At 34.8% G+C, this 20,711-nt stretch overlaps 1 protein-coding gene across 4 annotated transcripts in view; it reads left to right on the plus strand.

Moving 5' to 3' along the window:
- Window positions 1–20,711, plus strand: part of LOC118203715 (uncharacterized) — a 234,507-nt gene that overhangs the window by 25,972 nt on the left and 187,824 nt on the right. For 3 of the 4 annotated variants that reach the window (XM_085821500.1, XM_085821502.1, XM_085821505.1), the window contains exons 2-3: window positions 3,134–3,247; window positions 10,225–10,332. In XM_085821500.1, coding sequence (XP_085677626.1) covers window positions 3,134–3,247; window positions 10,225–10,332 — 222 coding nt within the window. The remainder of the gene's footprint in view (window positions 1–3,133; window positions 3,248–10,224; window positions 10,333–20,711) is intronic. The other variant, XM_085821511.1, reaches the window with a different exon arrangement.

Here is a 20,711-nt window from a genome sequence, read left to right on the forward strand (position 1 = left end):
GAGATCCGATGACCTCGATGGCCAAACTATGGGATTACATGGTCCATGTATTTCGTGGTTATACGAACCACGAAATACATGGACCAATCCTGGAAATTTCGTAGTTCGTATAACCAACCATCCTCTCGGCAATCCAAGGTAGAAAATACTGTTGGGTGCGAGGACCGACCCTTTTTATACCATTTATTTACAATGCTGCCTAGCGACTCACTGTTTGCGTTCTGATCTCGCATTCTATGACAAATATTTATCGTCTAGCTGTCTTCTATCATCCCGTAAAGTTTCGCCCACATTGTTCAGATTTACCCTATTCTTTTTCATCAATTTCTTCCCGGACATCCCAGAAATTTTTCGGAGATCGACACAATTTTCTTTTCCTTTCAGTTCAGTGCTGAACTGATATTTATGAATATATTTTCCCAGTAATATTACTTAACAATCAAAGAAATCAAAGCAAAATTTTGATATTCATGGCATCGCGATGGCTCAAAAATGAATAAATAAAAGTAATAAAATAAATTCAAAATAAAATATTTTTAATATAAAAAATTCAATATGAAATTTTTGCTTGATCTCTAACATACTTTACTGGCTTTTCGCGATTTTTCTTTACTAAATGAAAGGGCAAACAATGAGGGATTCTATAAAAACAATTATCAAATAGAAATTTTGGTGACCTAAATGCTATCTTTTATCATTGCATAAATCAGGAAAATCTTGGAAGAAAGGTGACGTAGCACATTTCGTTGTTATGCTGATTAAAGTTTATGATTTAATTTTCCAATGTAAAAATAACGCTTCTTTGCTTTCTTTTTCTCTCTGTGAGTTAAAAAGTGTAAAATAAAATGTATTAAAATATATTAAAATTGGTTTCATTAAATGCATACTAAAAGTTTTGTGTTTTTTTGTGAGTAAGTAATAATAAATATACTAAAATATAAGTAATAATTTTTAACTCTCCAATATTTTTAATTTTAAATTACTAAGATTGAGATCCTGAAGCTTCTATAAAAGTATATTGGGGAAAAAACAACCACTTGTGTGGCCAGCCACCTGAAATAGTCACTAAAGGAAAGAAAACGAAATGCGTATTTATTTTCAGCAATCCAGGTGATGAAATTTCTCGGGTTCGTAAATGAAATGAATTTTCGTTTATTGCTTATAAATCGCTCAGTTTGCTAATAAGTAACAGAATAAATTTTAGAGATAAATTAAATACCTTGATAAAGTAAATATAATTAGCGACAACACATTGTTACGTAGAAGTTCTATCTACCTAAATGTTGAACTTCCGCACCATTCTTTTGAGACGTGAAGGCAAAAATATTTTATTTCGGGCAGCGGCAACATATTTTTTTAAATCCAGGAGTTTGTTGATTAAATTCGAAAGACAAATATATTGCATTTTGAGAAACAGGAGCATACTTTATACCATAGAGTTTTTAAATTAAATTTCAAGCACAACTATTTTACAACTTTTTAAGTGATATAACAAAGCTTTTGAAATGCTGACTTTGTATCAAAAATTCATTAAATTCACTCAAAATGCGAAACAAATAATAAAATTCAAAATTCGGGCTTCAAGGAGAGCACATGATTCGAACGTGGAGGATTATACTAGGTATTAAAAATTTGGTGGCTTTATGAGTCGCCGTTTTTTCCAAAATGCAAGAAATAAACATATATATATATATATATATATAAATACAAGCTTCTTCATTGTTTATATGTTATATTATATTTAAAATCCATGCTTGTTTACAGCATTGAGATTTTACTTTTAGTCACACGCGACCATAAACATTGTGAGAACTAAAACTTTATTGTGATAGCTAGTTGTTTCCCACTTTTTACTGTATTTAATTAAACTTATGTAATCAAAAGAGATTTTCATTTATTTTATTTTTAATTACTAGCTATTAATTTTAATTAATGTAAAGAGTATTTCATGTCAAACATTTTTGGTAATGTAATATTACTAATACTATAACTTTTGTCTTTAATAAGAATTAAATCCCACTATGGCACTTATTCGTTTTATTAACGTGCATCAAAATATGTAAATTACTGAAAAATACAGCGGTGGAATAATACACGATTGCCAATATGTAATTTGGATGCGACTGATTGCAACATTTGTTTTCTTACGAGAAGATAGTTCAGATTATACTGAATTTCACAACTATATAATAGCTGATATTTTTTGTTGATCGTGTCATTGATCGCTTTTGTTCATCGTTTTGAACTTTATTTCGCGTATATAAGGATTTAAGTTTAGATTATAGAGCAAAAAGCTGCCATTTGCAACACCCAGAACAAAATGCAACTAGCAATGTGTGGCAATATTGCATGTCATGAAAGATATAGATACCTGTATTCCTGTACGTGATCGCTTGAGGCATAATGTCATGGCTCTAATCATCTTGGAACGCTAGTAGCTACACTACCCTAATGAAGTCGACCAACGCTGCCATCGATCGGTACACATCGCTATTAATAACCGACTCCAAGCAGTCGAGCGATATGAAGAATTAAAACGACATCCTACGACTGATTAAAAATAATAACGATAACTTTCACTTGATGTTATAAAAATCGTAATTTGACAACTAACTTTAGTAGCATTGAAAGGTCTGCCACATTTCTATGGCCGAAAAGCTCGATTTGAAAGAGATCATGAATCAATGATTCTAACCAATGATTCTCTGACGTCATCTTCAGTTTAAAATAATGCGGAAAAATTGAAGGAAGATGAGTTTATAATTAAGTCTGAAAAATGCATTAGACCACAGCAAGAATACAGAACGCTCTGAAAATCTCAACTAAAGAGAACTCTCGAAATGCTTTGCCGCAATTTTTATCTTCCTTCGGGTTAATGTTTTTTGATTTATTATGTCAATACGTTTTCCTCCAAAAATATTAGCAATTTAAGTTTGGCAGACCATTCTTGTCGGTGGCGCTAACTGATTATCACGCATGTCGAAATCAATGCAGAGCGAGGTTTCTCTGCAACTGTTTTCAAAAAGAAGACTAAAAAATCTTTATGTTTACAAGCAAACAGCGCTGTAAATAGAGGCCTTCATATTTTTTGTGTTTTTAGTTGTACTTGTTAATGTTTGCCTATCTTTCTCAGATACCTGTGTGTCTAATCCTTGTCTGAATAATGGAGCTTGTATCGAGGATGGAAAATCTTTTTCTTGCATATGCGATCAGACTTTACCATTCTACGGAAACCTATGCCAAATAAGTATGAATTCTTTTACAAATAATACCTTACATGCAAGTGTTTGCAAAAGTAAATCATATTATTATTACATAACAAACTCTGAAAATCATCTTTGTTTGCCAAGCAATGCTTCTTGAAAATAATATGAGTTTACTGAAAATTTACTGTTTTTCTTATATATAAAACTTGTAAAATAATGTTCATGTGTTTTAAGCAAACGTTCTGTTATAGTTTTTGCCATTTGTGGTTTTTAACTTTTTAAACAATGCTAATACTTGAAATCTGTAAGAAGTTGTAAAACTTTTGCACGATTGTCTTCAAGATGATTCTCAGTAACAGCTTAAACTCACCGAAATTCAATCAAAGCCGTGAATTTCTCGTGCATTTTAGTTCTTGTATTTAATTTCAATAGTAATAGAAAATTCTGCTATAAAGGTAGCATTTCTGTTAACAGGTAGTAAAAGTAATACTAAATATGGCTACTAAATGCATGTCTTATTTTCTTAGGAAAACCAAAAAATACGGACAAAATTAAGCTGCTCAGAAGAAAAAATATTGAAATCTATTCTTTTCAAGAAGAGGAATTTGTGTGGTCTATACTCAGAGCCCGATTAGGATGTTCTCGAGGACCAGGCCATAAAACCTTTTCAGGGGTCATGAAAGCCAGATTTTTTACTTTTATAATGCCTGAGCGTTGTGGACTTAAACAGTTTGTTTTGATTAAAGGACGAGCCCCGAAACTCTTTGTCAAATCAATGTTTAGCCATAAAATCGGGATCATACCACGCAGTAAGCGGTAATAATGTCTAAGGTGTATCCACCGGATCAAGAAGGGCATAAATGTATCAGAAGCTTTCCAAAGAGAAGCAATTTTATCGGACCGCGATGAATATTTTTTTTAATATTTTATAAGGTTTATCTTAATTATGATTTAAAAACGTTCTCTGCTTGTACGCCTTCAGTCAAACCCACCAAAAATACCAATTAAGGATTTTTAAACAGCGAATGAAAATACACTCATGTCCATAAATTAAGGATAATGCAAAATCGGGCAAAGGAAGAGTTAGAAGTAAAACAAATTTGGCTTATTTGTAAAGCTTATTTATTAAACAAAAGGTAAAGAGCAAAAAAAGATTCTATATGTTTGATATTATTAAAAAATTAGCGATTTTTTCTCCCTGGAGCAAATTACAAAAAAAAAAACCTATTTACAAAAAACCAGTATTACATGGTTGGTATGATTGTTAGTACATTGTATGTCTCTCAGACGATGAAATACAGTCAATACAACGCCTAGGCATGCTGAGTATCAAATAATCGATCTGATCTTGGGGGATATTACACTACTCAAAAAGCAATGCTCTCCGAAGTTCCGGTAGACATGTCGGAGGAGGTTGACGAGCTGCAATTCGTCGGCAAAGAATGTCCCACACGTGCTCTACTGGATTCAAGTCCGGTTAGAATGCTGGCAGTCCATACGGGTGATATCCTCCGATTGAAGGCATTCGCTTACGATGTTTGCACGGTGAGGACGGGCGTTGTCATCCATAAACACAAATTGTGCGCCCATGGCGCCCCGAAACAAACGTACATGTTGTTCTAGAATGACGTCCCGATAGATTTGTCTTGTCATGGTTCCAATTTGAACATGCAGGTCAGTTCTGGAACCCAGAATAATTCCACCCCAAACGAGCACTCCTGCACCACCGTAACGGTGTCATTCAATGATGTTTTTCTTGGTGGTAACGGGTACCTAGAGCTCTCCATATGAAAGTCCGGCGAGAATCAGACTGCAAGCTAAACCTGAACTCGTCGGAAACATCACACAAGCCCACTGTTGCGGTGTCCACAATGCATGCTCTCTACTCCAGGCTAACCGCAGGCGACAGTGAGTTGCAGTAAGTGGAACGCATCTGACAGGTCTACGAGCATATAGACCAATCTTCCCTAAGCGTCTGTACACGGTCTGCCTTGAAATTGTCGTACCAGTGGCTGAAGAGAGCTGACGAGACAGGTCTGCGGCTGTGCTCCGCCTGTTTCTTTTGGCAGTAACTGCCAAATACCGGTCCTCATTCGGCGTTGTAACTCTGGGGCGACCTGTGCTGTAACGTATACTCACATTACCGTCATCTTGGAATCGTTGTCAAAGCCTGGAGATGACACTCTGGGCAATTCCAAGATCGTCTGATACTTCCAGTTGGGTACGCCCACATTCCAGACGGCCGATAATTCTACCACGTAAAAAATCATCCAAATGCGTCCTTTGTGTCATAACTATTCGGTTATTGCACTGAAATGCTTATAAAGCGCCTGCGAACAATTTTACTTCTTTGCCTGTATTCCTTATATATCACTCTCTTACACTCTCGTCATTGTGACGTACCATCGGTGTCATCTGGTTACTTCCTGAAATTTGCATATGATTCTTGAAGATGTGTGTAGTGATTTTACAGGTGATATATTTATTTTAGAGGTCGATTTCCGCGTGACTCCGAATTATCCTTAATTTATGGACATGAGTGTATAAGGAAAGAGAGTTTGGCAACCTCCCGTTTTTTAATTTCTCGATTTAGCTAATATATATACTTAAAATATCTTTGCTACTTATTGAATTTATTATTTGACTTCTGCAGCTATTTAATTTGTTGTGTCCCATGCACTTCCGCACCGAGCTGTGATTTATGCTTTGTTAAATTTCAATTGTAGCTGCAAGCTAATGGTGAAAAAAAAGATTGTAGTGTGATTTAACTATTGTTTTACTTAAATATCTGGTTGCAACAAAGTTTTCCGCCAAAAAACGGTCCTTATAAAGTTAGAAAAAAAAAACATGAAAGCAGTACCTTTAGTGCGGGTAGTAATTACCACCCAAATCTATAATTTTCTGGCAACGGTTTGGTAGTTTTTTAAAGCCTTCGACCAGAAACTTGGTGGCCGCGAGTCCCAAAACAGATCAACCTTATTTTGGATGTCCTGTGCAGAATGGAAGGTAGCACCAACAAGATGTAGCTGCAGATGCGAAAGAAGTTCGAAATCTGCAGGAGCGATGTCGGGCTATATGGTGAGTGTCGAAAAAAGATCCCATTCAAATCCGTACAGTGTCCAGCCGGTGAATGCAGACACATGCGGTCTTGCATTATCTTTATGGAAAATAACCTTTTTACGTCAGAACTCAGTTCGAAGTATTTCTTGATAGCAGCGTGTTGACGGACTAGCATCTCGCTGTACACTTTACTGTCGAGGGTTTTACCTTTTTCCAGATATTCTTTGTAGATAATACCGCAGCAATCCCACCAGATACAAAGCATGATCTTTTTGTTAGTCAGAGTGCACTTTGCGACGCTGCCGACCTCCTCACCGGGCGCAGACCAACCCTCTTTTCAGCCTGTGTTGTTGAAGTAAATCCACTTTTCATCACAAGTGACGATCTGGTCCAGAATTTTGTCCTTGCTTTGATATTCGAACAAATTAGTGGCAGGCCCAAACATGTCTGTCCTTATATGCTTGAGTCAGCTCATGCGGCTAGGAGCGATTTAACGTGTACATTACGTTTATGCGATACATAGGGCGACTAATGGACACGGCACTAACGTCTAACTCTTTAGCAGGCTCTCGAGTGGTTGCATACTGATCTTCTTCCACATGTTCTCTCAGGCGGGTCTCATCAATATCAGTAAGCCGACCAGAGCGACCTGCTGTTTGAATGTCATAGTCCTTGTTTTTAACTTTCGGTACCCCATTTTTACAGTATCATTATAATAGAGCAACACCGTTTTTGGCCATTGTTGTTGAAGTAAATCCATTCTTATCACAAGTGATGATCCTGTCTAGAATTGTGTCCTTCTTTTGACATTCAAACAGATTAATGCAGGTCCGAACACGTCTGTCCTTATCTGCTTGAGTCAGCTCATGTGGCACCCAGTGACATCAATAGGCCAGCCAGGGTGCCCGCTGAAAACATCCCGGCAAAAACATCGCGGACGAAAATGTCACAGAGAAGACAACGCAAGGCGAAAACGTTGTGGTACAATAATCGCGGGAGAAAAGAAAAGCAAAGAGAAAACATCGCAATTCTAAAACATTGTGGTACAAAATATCATAGTCGAAAATAAAGCGGTTCAAAAATTTTGCAGTTTAAACATCGTGGTATAAATAAAATATCTACATATCATCGCATGACGATAACATCGTACACATCCTTTTTCAGGTTTTAAAAGTTCTAAATGCATGTTCGCATACTGATTTGAGAGTACAAGAAGGAAAAGAGGGATACTTTTACTCCTCTATTTCATATTTTTGAATGAACTAATAAATTTTTGCTGAAAAAAAATAAGAAGCAAACTTAAGCATTTAAAAATTGAAAATGAATAGAAAATGAATGCATCTTATAGAACTTCATATAATTTTAAATTTGCGTAGTTAATTAACAAAGGTCAGTAACAAATTAAGCTTTTTTTATAAAGTTTTACTGATAATACTTCATGAAAAATATAGTCTAAAAAAGCTTAGAAAAAGGAAGATAAATAACTGCATGAGGTTACGTCTATAAAAATTGCTTTATTAATTATCAAATTATTTTTTTCACATTTATTAATCTGACATTGTTTTAGTGAAAATTATATTTTCTTTTGTTTCTGTTTATTCTTAAAGTGTCGTTAACATTTTCATTTATACAGTGCACTCAATGGTTTTGGATATCGATTTTTTAGTTATGATGAAAGTCAATTATTATATGATATGTCAGTATGGGATTTGAAAAACGCTTGTGTGCGATGTTATCGTTACGCAATGGTTTCTAGGTACTTTATTTTTCACCTTGATATGTTTTGGACGATGATGTTTTTAAACTGAGAAGTTTTTGAACCGTTTTATTTTCGACCACGATATTTCGTAACAAGATGTTTTAGAACTTCGATGTTTTCTCTTCGCTTTCTTTTCTCCTAAGATGTTTTGTACCAAGACGTTTTAGCCTTGCGTTGTTTTCTCTGCGACGTTTTCGTCCGCTATGCTTTTGCCGCGATGTGTTCGGCTGAAATAGCCAGCCAGAGCGCTCTGCTTCTTGAATGTCGTTGTCCTTGTTTTTGAACTTTCGGTACTAACCTCCACCGAGCCATATGTTACAACATTAGTACCTTAAGCTGTCCACACGATTTGGTGACATTCAGTAGTTGACGTTTTGCAACAGATCGGAAAGTAACCGGTAGTTCCATTTCAGACACTTTGTACATAATGATAACGATAGATTTTTACAAATTTCAGAGCACAGTCTTCCAAAACAAGTCTTTCTTTTTCTTGCAGATGTCAAAAATCATTTGACAAACTAGGATTAAACACGACCACGCGAACCGTTTTCGCAGATGATATTTGCAGTGGCGGGAAACTTTCGTTAAAACCTGCTAGTGTTCTCGGATTCTAAGTGAGATGGTAATTCATTTGAAGTTTTAAAAAATTAAACCTTGTAAGCTAATCCTATTCTTGTTTCTTCGTTACTATGGTTTGATATCATTCATTTACACATCCTTTATTACTTTTCAAATTCAAAAGACCTGATTTGGAGAAAAAGAAAGATTATTTTCCTTAAATGGATTCAGTCGCTCAAACAAGACTTTTGAATTAAGCTGCAAGTAAATGTACTTTTCAGGACTGATTTTAAGTACTGAAAAATTTGAAACATTGAGAAATGTTTCTTATTTTTTTAAGCTCTTCGCTCTTTTTATTAGTATTTCTTTTCACTTGACCTTCAATTTTTTTACTTTATTGCTCAATTAAGAATGTGTTACTGTCTTGAACTAGTAAGTGATGTTGAAAGGAATTAAAAGCACATCCAAAATGAGTCTTTCTATTGTAGAGGTCGGTATATCTAGCTAACAATTATAAAGTTCCAGTTCTGTTCCCGAGAGGCATGCTATTTTTTCAACGTTCCTGCTCAATAGAATGCCTCTGATGGCTGCGTAGCTTTTGCCGTTTTCCTATTTCTACATCCGAGCTCCTGGATTATACTTGGTAATGCGAGGGCTGAGGGATAATTAAGATCTCCACTAGTAAAAAATAAATTCATGAGAAAATAAAATAATGAAAATGATATCAAAATGATGATAAAAATCTTGCTTATAAGATATTTCTCCCACCTTCTTAAAGTGCCTTCGTAGTGTAGTGGTCAGCACGCTCGACGCGTGTTTGAGAGGTCCGTGGTTTGAGTCCTGGCGAGGGCATTGCTCATTTTTCACATTTCCTGCTTCCAAAAAATCCTAATGACTCTACAGTGGCGCCCGAACTAAAAAAACGTGGTGGATGATGATTCTCCACCTCTAGGATTTGGCGATTGGGTCCCCTAAAATACCCCAGTCGCCCTTTAAAAGGGAGATTACATAAGATATTTCTTCTGCCTTCTTAGCATGCCTTCGGGGTGTAGAGGTCAGCACGCTCGACGCGTATTCGAGAGTTCCGTGTTTCGAGTCCTGGCGAGGGCATTGGTCATATTTCATCTCTTCTCTTTCTTAATAACCTAATGCTACATGCTTGAATACTGCTATTTAATTTTCCAGCATAAGTAATATATTTTATTTCAAATTTGTGACCTACTTCTTGATTCTGTTATGAAGAAAAGTCTGTGGTTTGCTTTCGTGCCATTTGCATACAACAATTTCGGGTTTTGGTATCAGATAAAAATCGTACAAATGACCTTGGTATAATATCTCTCTTAAACAGTACGCTTTAGCTAATCGGGGTATCATGCTACCAATTTTTCCCATATCACAGTGATGAGTTTCAGCGTATCAAAAACCGTGAATTGCTTCAAAAAAGCGATAAAAGGTTCCTCCTTTGTCAGATGAGAAGACGCAAGCGTAATCGAGAATTCAGTGCAATGTTGATTACATATAATTTTATGACCTTATTTTTTAAAATGAGCTCTTACAGTATTTCATTTAGCATAAAACTATTGTTCTTACGTACAATTTACTTGTCATACACGACATTAATCATACCACTTTTAATTAAAGGTCCTTGCAGTTCCGATCCTTGTAAGAATGGCGGCAACTGTACGATCGTTAATGACACATATTCATGCGAATGTTTATCGGGTTTCGATGGAACTCACTGCGAAAAAGGTAAGAAAGTACATGGAATTCTTTTAATTTTCTTGATTTTGTTTTAAGAATAACATTGCTTGATTGAACAGAGGAAATTATAGGGATTCGTTGCCCCAAAATGTATTGCTTTTTATTGATATTGTAATTAACACTTTAAATCACTGGGTGAATAAAGAGGAAATTATATATATAAAAGTAAAAAGGTAACATGAACAAGAGAGACCTTAGTGGTCAAGAATTTTGCGCACTGAGCTGCAAAATTAAAAAAAAAATATTTGCGAAGAAGAGAAATATTTGAAAGCTATTGCTAAAAAGTACATTTGACACTGTAGTTTCTGAGTAAAATAGTTACATTATCAGGTTCTGTGTTCCTCCTTACTTGCTTAGGGAACATTAACTGTCCTGACTCGGAACAGGGAGCTTACTAAAGCTATGTTCAATAAGTTTGGGAAGTAGACAATACACACAGGAAGGGTATACGAAACCCTTTATTTTTCTCTCTTTACAATGATTTCCGGACTTCGGAATACAGAGACCAACCACTTGTGGTCTGAACGTAAGAGTATAAAAATATTAACTAAACTCTAACTAAACTAACTTTGGATTAATCAAACAAGTGCCTAACTCCAAGATTGGCCGTATATTAACAAAAAGCCGTATGTAGTACAGAGAACTGCTAACACTACGATACGTTTAAAATTATCAAGAGGATTAAACCTCTAGCCTTGAAGGCAACCAGCAACCGAGTAAAACTACTATGGCAAGCGGCCTGCTTCTAATAGCTCCTTCCTCTCTCTTGCTTGGCAAAAAGCCACAACTTAAGTACTTGGCGTTAGCAAGACAAATTTGCATAAATAAGTTAAAGCTTTTAATTCTGGCCGGAAGTAGAAAATAAGAAGTGATAGTAAAGATTTAAAATAAAATAAACGTTAGTAAAACTTAGGATCCTTACAACATTATGTAAAAACAGCAAAAAATACTAAAGAAGTCTAAGTTATGGCGTAAAAACTTAATGTAAAAATTACAAAACGAGATAACTTTAAAATCAAAAAGGGATGAAAAAAAAAAACTAATAAATTTTAATACAAAAAAAATTAAATCATTTTAAAATGATGCTCGCAAATAATTAAAAACATTTCAAATACACAGTAAATATGTACAAAGAATTGCAACAAATAGTAAATTAGCCCAACCCAAGGTTTAAGTCGGACGTATCAAGAGAAAAGCGGCTCAAAACTCGAATTAAGCTAATACCGTTAGCACGTTTCGTCAAACGATAACAATTGAGACTGAAAGCATAATTTCAATAATAGAAAAATCAAACTTAATTATCTTAATAAAGTAAGTTTAAGTAAGTCTTAATAAAGTAATTGTATTGTTTCTTTTCTCGACGCGCTTGCAATTTAAACTGTAAATATAAAACTTACTATTAAGCAAGAAAAACTACTTGCCACTAATGCAATTCAAATGATATAGTTTACGTAAATCTTCAAATTCTAAATTACAATCTTATTAAAGTATTTGACAAACGCAGAGACTTCAATTTATCTAACTTCCCTTGGGATTTAAGTAAATTTTTTTCATACACTAAAACTTACTAACTGGAATTTTAACATTTCTAAAAAGGTCATTATCAGTACAATTAATGCACAACTTCTTAGAATTAAAAGAATCTGTAATAACACAGACCTCCTACAAGAAGAAGTAATCTACTTCATTAAAATCTTGCAAAGCAATCTTATTTCAAAAGCAATCATTAAAAATTCCTTAAAAAATGCTGGCATTTACATCCTATTTTAGATTATTTGAATTGGATAATGAAATTTATTACTTAAATCCCAAGGGAAGTTAGATTATGGATGGCTAATTCACATGATATAATGTAAAAATGTAGCATAGTTTTTCTAATATTGTCTCAATTTTTCTCTCTTAAATTGGCGCAGACATTCAGTTAAATTATTAAATTTATTATTTAATATCACCATTTTCTGGCCATACATATTCTTTTATTAATTTTAAGAGCCATTTTCATTTCAAACTCGCTTGTCCGCCCTCTAGCGCGAAGAATTACGACTTTTTACTACCAAATTGCTAATTTTTCCAATTTCAACTGCTTTCGGCCAGATAAGCACTTACTTAGATGTTAGCAATTTTGCTTTTGCTTTCCCATTTTTTCATGACTCAGCTTTGAACAAGACGCCATTTTGTTAGAATAGCATTATCTCCCTTAAAATTGTGTAATTTTTGACTAATAGCTTTTTAGCTATCTATGTTAATTGTACATTTGCATAACTAGGCTTTCTTGTATAGTTTTTTCTTGTTTAATAGTAAGTTTTGCATTTACAATTTAAATAGAAAGCGCGTCGGGAAAAGAAACAATACAATTGAGACTTACTTTATTAAGATAATTAAGTTTGATTTTTCCATTATTGAAATTAAGCTTTCAGTCTCAATTGTTATCGTTTGACGAAACGCGCTAACGGTATTAGCTTAATTCGAGTTTTGAGCTGCTTTTCCTTTGATATGTCCGATTTAAATCTCGGGTTGGACTAATTTACCTTTTGTTGAAATTCTTTGTACATATTTATTGTGTCTTTGAAATGTTTTTAATTATTTGCGAGCATCATTTTAAAATTATTGAAATGTTTTGTATTAAAACTTATTAGTTTTTCTCATACATTTTTAATTTTGAAGTTATCTCGTTTTGTAATTTTTACATTTAGTTTTTACGCAGTAACTTAGACTTCTTTAGTATTGTTTAATGTTTTTACATGATGTAACTATTTTACTCAGGAACCACAGTGTCAAATTACTTTTTAACAATAGCTTTTAAACATTCCTCTTCTTCGTAGATATATATATATATATAAATTCAGAATAAAGTAATTAAAAGTAAATTAAAAAGTCTATAACTTGCGCTAAAGCTGCAAAGTAATAAACTAATTATTTTTTAAACTAATTATTATTAAAAGTTTTTTACCGAACCATCATCCTCAGCTGTAAAAACGCAAATGGCGCTTTTGTATCCAAACTAGTCCTGTGAAAATTTGAAAATATAACGCTGATTTTTGTTGTTTGACTTTGATAAATTAATATTTGTTCGGCGTGTTATTGTATCTTAGGGAACAAACTATCTCTTTAAAAATAAAAAGAATTTATTTCAGCAGTGACAAGACATCGCTTTTAAATCGCTGAATTTGTTCATGAAAAGTTTAACTCATTTGTTAATTTGAATAAAATATGAACTAAAAGACAATTTCGAAATTAAAAATTCGAGTTTCAGACTGCATATGTTCGGGTGTGAGAATATATGTGATCAACATTTGGGTGCTTTAGGTGCCACTGTTTTCCCCAAATGCGAAAACCAAAGATATGTACCTATGTACACTGCGAAAAAAATTTGAAACAGTTCTATATCTCCCTTTTTAGTGGGCCGATTGACGGAATTCAATTTGCGTTTTTGATGTCTCGAAAGCGCGACTTAGGCTATGTATTAGATTTATATATATCATTATTCTAATACAGGTATTTTGATACAAAATTGGACTTTTTTGAAATAGCATGCCAAATGTTTTCCATATTTCGATTCTACGACTCAAATTTTGCCAAACTGCCAAGTTTTGTTAAAATCGCACGAGTAGTTTTTAAAAAAATTAACTCTCAAAGTTTTAACTCCTCAGTGTTAATTGAATTTGATATACACTGGTGTGCAAAAATTAAGGACGAGACGGTTTTTTCAATATAACTTTGTACAAAAGCTTTCCAAATCAACACATTTAATACCGTAAGATCCCCAATACGTAAGAAGATGAGTAATGTAAGCAACACTTACTAAAAGAGAAATCCGAGGGATAAAAAGAAGCTTTATTGAAAAAGTAGCATGGAGCGCAATGCGACTGAAGGCCGAAACATCCCTGTGATGGGTGTCCAGCAAGATACATCCAGTCTTTAATAGGGGATATGATCTCCCCTGACTGCTAGGCAGGTTTCACAGCGTCTGCCCATGCTGAGAATGAGGGTGTCAATGAGTTGTTGAGGCATTGCTGCCCATTCGTCTTGCAGCGCCAATCGAAGCTCCGGAATTGTTACTGGTGGTAAGGTACGAGCTGCCAAGCGTCTGCCTAGAAAATCCCATACATGCTCGATGGCATTGAGATCCGGCGATCGTGCCGGCCAATCAATACGTTAAATATCCTCACTCTCTAAGAGCTGTTCGGCAGCTACTGTGCGATGACATGGTGCATTGTCGTCCATGAAAAGGAACTGCGGACCCATAGCGCCTCTAAAAAGACGCACATATGGAAGAAGAATCTCGTTACAATAACGGGTCCCGTTGACTGAACCTGCGTCGAAGATGTGAAGGTCTGTACGACTACCAAGCATGATGCCTCCCCAAACGAGAACACCGCCACCTCCATACCTGTCCCTTTCAATGATGTTCGAGACATGATTGCGGCTTCCCCGCTCTCTCCAGGTGAGTATGCGATGAGAATCGCTACTCAGACTGAATCTGGTTTCATCTGTAAAGAGTACTCGTCCCCATTCATTGTCTCTCCAATTCCGGTGTTCCCGGCACCACAGAGAACGCCTTCTCCGATGGGCAGGCGTTAGAGGTACACACCGTACAGGGCATCGTGCAAACAGACCACCACCGTGCAGTCTTCTGGCCACGGTAAAACGCGATATCGGTCGTCCAGTCGCCTGTGTCGTGTGTCTAGCGATTTCTCCCGCTGTCTGCCGCCTGTTTCTTCTGGCCTGTAAGGCAATATACCGGTCATCTGCGGGTGTGGTTCCTCGTGGACGACCACTACTAAATCCCCGGATAGCTCTTCCTGTTTGAAATTGTATCCAAAGTTTGAAATTGTCTCTAAAGTCGTGAAACGATTCTGTGAGCAATTCCGAACTCTGCAGCCACACATGTCCTACTGCGGCCTTCTTCCTACTTCCCAATGATTCGACCTCGAGTAAAAGCATCCAGATGTCGTCTAACAGATTGATTATTCGCCATTTCTCGCTGAGGCAGCAATTCGGTGTGATTTTAACTGCTATACGGCGTGCAATCTCTTTCCCAGAAATACTGATCTTACACCGACAACATGCTTTATACTATTCAGACGATCCCCCATTGCGTTTACGTGCATATCTACGCATGTGCTACCGTACATCACCTTACTTAATCTCCTGATTGGTCTTTCTGTCCACTCTGCCTCTTCGTTCAGCTGATATGCTAATTTTTCGACTTCGTCCTTAATTTTTGCACACCAGTGTATATTTATTAATCTCTCTTTTTTTTTATTAAACTTATTTGATTCTTCCCTTCGTATTTCGCAATTTAAGTTCATTCCGAATAAAATTCGCCTATTTTTTAGCATTTATTTTTAAAATTTGTATTTTCAAATAATTTTTATAAATTTTTTGGAAAACAATTTTGAATTATAACCTATAAAAGTTTTGCCATCATCTTAATGTAGATGTACCTGCAAAAAATTAGAGTTTTTCATTCAACATTTCCTTGAAATTTGCGTATTTATTATAAACGATAATAACGAAAATGCGTTTTACACACTTTGTTAAAATTATTTTAGAGTATGAATGATAACTTTTTACTTCTTTGTACGAAGTAAAAAGGAAGTATTGTAATCTCGAAAAGTTTCAGGCATCGTATTTCAACGCAAATACCTATTTTTTACCGCTATCGAAGGCAATTTAACGATGTTTATGCGTGACATCTGTATGTAAGGACAGGATAAAGCACTCTTTTCCTCCCAAAAAATTGTAAAACTAATTTTAAATGAATTTTGAGGAAAATTTTCGTGGCGTCTGTGCGTACGTACGTACGTGTGTATCTCGCGTAACTCAAAAACGAGTAGATTCAGAACGTTGAAATTTTATATATAGGGACTGCTATAATATGTAGATGTGCACCTCGTATTTTGGTTGCAATCAGCCGCACCAAAAGTTACGAAATATATATATATATATCCCCACTGTTACTCGGCTCAGTAATCTCAGTTTCTTTATTCTCATATGTTTGTAAACTGTGCATTTATTGCTTTAAAAATGATTGAATTATGGTGTTCTTATCTTTCAATTAAGGTTTTTATGCCTTTAGTAAATCTGTATGCAATATTTTTAGAATTATCAATAATTTAGTTAATTAAGTTGTTTAAGTGCCGCTAAGCTTAATAATGTTTTCCATGGCGACCATTGCTTGTTTACATTTGAAACAGCAGAATAGTAGATGTGTTGCCAATCTAGAGAAAGTTAAGCTTTCCAATAACGCCTTCTTTTATTATTGCGAATTAAATCATGCTTAATCCATTCTGGAATTTATTCGAGGAAATAAGTGTTTAAGATTAACTTCATAATTTTCAATACAGGTATCTTGAGTTTTAATGTATTTTTGCCTTGTCGCGAAGTGAGACCTGAATTAATTTAATGAGAAATACTGAATCGTTTGTAAAAAACTGTTTCTTTCTGGTTGTTGTTGTTCTTTGCTTAATTTCTTTTATACATCGTTCTAGATTTATTATAGTATTTGAATAGAACATGTGGCAACGATTACATAATTCTTCAAATGATATAAGCTTTGTGCATTCTGAGTTATAATATGAAGGAAATGTAACGCTGTTAAGTGAACCTAGCACCAGTGTCGCTATGGTAAACAAATGTATTGAATTTTAAATGTAAATGAAATTTTAAGTGCATTTATTCTATTGTGGTTTATGCGCTATCGATGAAGAAGATTTAATTCAATCCAATAAGTTTAAATTAAAAGCAAGAAAAAATGAGTATAATTTTATATTCCGTACAAGGAAATCATGTGGTGCACACGTCAGATTTTTTTCTGTTCGTGGACTATCAAGAAACAGGAAAGAGAAATAGCTTGCTATAAATTAAGAAGTTCATTAAGTGAATTATTCTTGGCGCAACCTGAAGAAAATTGGCCAAGATAAATTTTTAAATTTTTCCATAAATTTCTTACAAAAATCTACAAATTTTAATATCTAAGCATAATTTGACTTGTAGAATCGAAATATGGAAAACATTTGGTATGTTATTTCCAAAAAAGTCCTATTTTGTGTCAAAATACCTATGTTAGAACGTAGCTATGGATAAATCGAATAAATATCCTAAGTCAAACTCTCGAGACATAGAAAACCCAATTTGAATTTCATCAATCGGCCCAATAGAACGGGAGATGTAGAACTGTCCTTTTTTTTTTCGCAGTGTACGTGGGTATAGATTCTTCATTACTTAATAACAGATATACGTGTATGTAAGATAAGGAATAACATAAAATTCTAACTTTAATTTGTAATAGTTTCTTTTTAATTTCGCTATTTCTCATTATTCTCTAAAAATATTAGTAATTCTCATAATAAGTTCCTCTCAAGTGTGTTATTTCAAAAGCAGTTTTTATGAAATGATTTTATACAACCCTAATTGCATGCACTATCATAGCAGCAAAAGTGAAAGGAAAGAAAATAGTAACGAAAATTTGCAAACTACAATTTTTAACCGACTAATAGAATAATTACGAAACAACTTCAATTAATCTTCCCACTCTTCCTACACTTTTTTCTGCTACTAAGATGATGTCTGCCGTTTTTTTCTAATTGTTATGCTGTTAATATGCGGGAAATTTCTATCTGTGCTGATTCCGTGTTTTGGCAAGTTTATGTAGTTGCTTCATTCCTTTGCAAAACTTGCGTTTTAGATGTTTTGTTAAATTTCGTTTTCTCATTCGACTATTGTAAACTAACCTTTTAGGTGAGACCTAAGCGAAGAAAAAGTAATTTCCACGTTACAAATCTTTGTCAGTGAAATTGGAAGTTGATAATTACAACATTTTCCTTTCCCAGAGCTTGGATGAGTGAAACTGTGTGACTGTTCTTTACGACTTCATAAAATACAGAGCAAGTTTACAAACATCCATGCCTTCTCCGAGATTCGAGCCCGGGCCCTTCGGCACGGCAGTCAGCGGCGCTAACTGTACCAGTTGTACGGCTATGGATTATTTTAATTATGGAAAAGAACGAGGGCGGGAGGCTATCTGTCTAAAAGAAACTATGCCTTCGTGAAGGACGTTTTAAGCGAAAGACTGGTATTGAGATTATACGTAGGGAAACCGACAAAAACTTGGATACTGCCAGCCCGTAGGCCAACACATGAATTCACGTATTCATATGTTTTACGTCTGGGCAAAACGTTGTCGTTTTGGATCATTAATTCGGCGTAGAGGAAGTTATGGCAAGATTAAAAGCTGATGGCCGAGGCTTTGAGGATTGCGATTCTGAGGATTTTCTTTATTATCTATGATATCGTTTCTCTGTGGAAAACTGTGAGCTTGGAAGTTAACAATGAAGACATGGAGAAGTTACTAGAGGATCACAAAAATGAGTTCAGCACAGAAGAACTGGAATAATTCAGAAGCAATAATAAAAGGCTGTTATAAAGGAAATGTTTTCAGAGAAAGGGGAAAGGAGAGTAGATAACCCTAGTTCTTTCATTTGTGGAATTTATTCAAAATAGGATGAGGTACGAAATTTTGGAGAATGAGGTCATCCTAACAAAGCAGTAGCAAGCGACAGCAAAAGCAATTTCAATTAGAATGTAAAGATAGAAAAAATTAATCCCATTGCACAAAAGTTTGGCCAGTGAGTCTCAGGCAGAGTTGATGAATCATAACAGACAGTAAATAAAAAAAAATTTAATTTGAAAGCTTTCAAATTTTACGTTTTCTGTGTCTCCTTTATTTATTAAATATCATATTCTTCGCACTTAAACCACAAAATTCAATTCAACAGCAATATCGCAAAATGATTTTAAAATGAGCATAACTTTAGAATTTCCGATATACAGTTTCACGCGCTGGAGATAAATTTTTTTTTTTTTTCTGTACAGTGTTGGTATTGCTCGCTTTGAAATCGTTGAGTTTGTTAATTGAAAATTCGTTAAAGTTTTATAAAGTTTTTTTTCGAAGAGGATTCCCTATTCAAATAATAATATTTTTCATTTCTCTTTCTCGCTGTATTTCTTTCTGTCATCTGCTATTCTTCACATAAGCAGGGTGAAAAATTAAGTTCCATCTATTTTACCTCTTCGTATTATATTTACCAGCGGCCGAGCGGTAAAGTCGCCGAACACTGGTAGTTCGGGCCGAGGTTCGAATCCCAAGAACGGGCTGGCCGCATGGGCGTTTTCGTGGTTTTCCCCATGTGTAACGTGTATACGAGCAGGTTTCCCTTAGAAAGTCCTCCAAGAAGGCATCCCTCCCCTTAGACAGATAGCCCTCGAGGCTTTGCCATAATCACACACACGCTCTTAGATTTAAGAATTTCCATTTGTGAACTTCTACACATAACTGTAAGGTTTTTATTTTGATTAACATTTTAATCAGCGCTAATTTAATTAACATTACCGTAATACTTTGGCCTTTTATAACTGCTGCTTTCATCTAATTTCATCAGAACGTATAAATAAGTATCTAGTTGCTAATTGTTTTGAGGGCATTTAGCAGCATAGGCTGGCGTCTAAATTGTTTGTCTTTGAAATCAGTTATTCACGACTTTTTCGTGAATGATGCGTTAAGAATGAGCCCAAATTTAGGCTAAGCTTTTTACTTTGTGTTTTTCATTCGATTTAATTTGAACGAGTATTTATTTAGGTGTAGTTTCTGTTAAAGTATCAGTTTGATTTGCACCCAGGTTCATGTGTTAATAAATAGCTTCTATTTGAAACTTTTATCTTACCGTGTACTACTTGTAGTTAAAAGACAAACGGGACGAAAACATCGTTAAACACTTTCTTACGATTACTATGGATATTTGGAATATTAAAACTACTTAGCATAACCGTGTAAATAATATTTTAGAAATGTTCAATAAGCAATTATCTGTGGTCCAGAAAGAAATTAATTCACTTTGCATAAATTATTATGGGAAAAATAGTTTTGTGAATACTTAGAATTACGAATGGCATACATTTGTAAACCGAGGTTTCAATATACTTGAAGTGTGTTTTTCGCATAGGTTAAATGAACATGGTTTCAAAATAATTTAATACTTGTAACAACAGTTGCAAAATAATAGGAAAAGGATCACCTGAAGTTAAATATTTTCTTATTTTATGATCACGACAGAATTATAATACAGGAAGTAGAAGAAAGATTACGTCAGCCGAAAAAAATCGAAAAACCTGCGATTTTATAACCTTAAAATGAATGACTGGTGATGTTTTTTGTGGATGGGGAGGGATGTCTGTGTAATGTACTTAATATCATATACGACGTAGTTAGGTGGTGTGGTGGTGTATTTAATTACGGCAAAGCACACTAGGGCTATCTGCCAAAGGGGAGGGATGCCTTTCGTGGAGGACTTTCTAAGGGAAACTGG

The sequence above is a fragment of the Stegodyphus dumicola genome, chromosome 1, assembly GCF_044657685.1.
Source record: "Stegodyphus dumicola isolate Sdum_Otavi_A_Nest chromosome 1, ASM4465768v1".
In the NCBI taxonomy this organism is placed as follows: Eukaryota; Metazoa; Arthropoda; class Arachnida; order Araneae; family Eresidae; genus Stegodyphus; species Stegodyphus dumicola.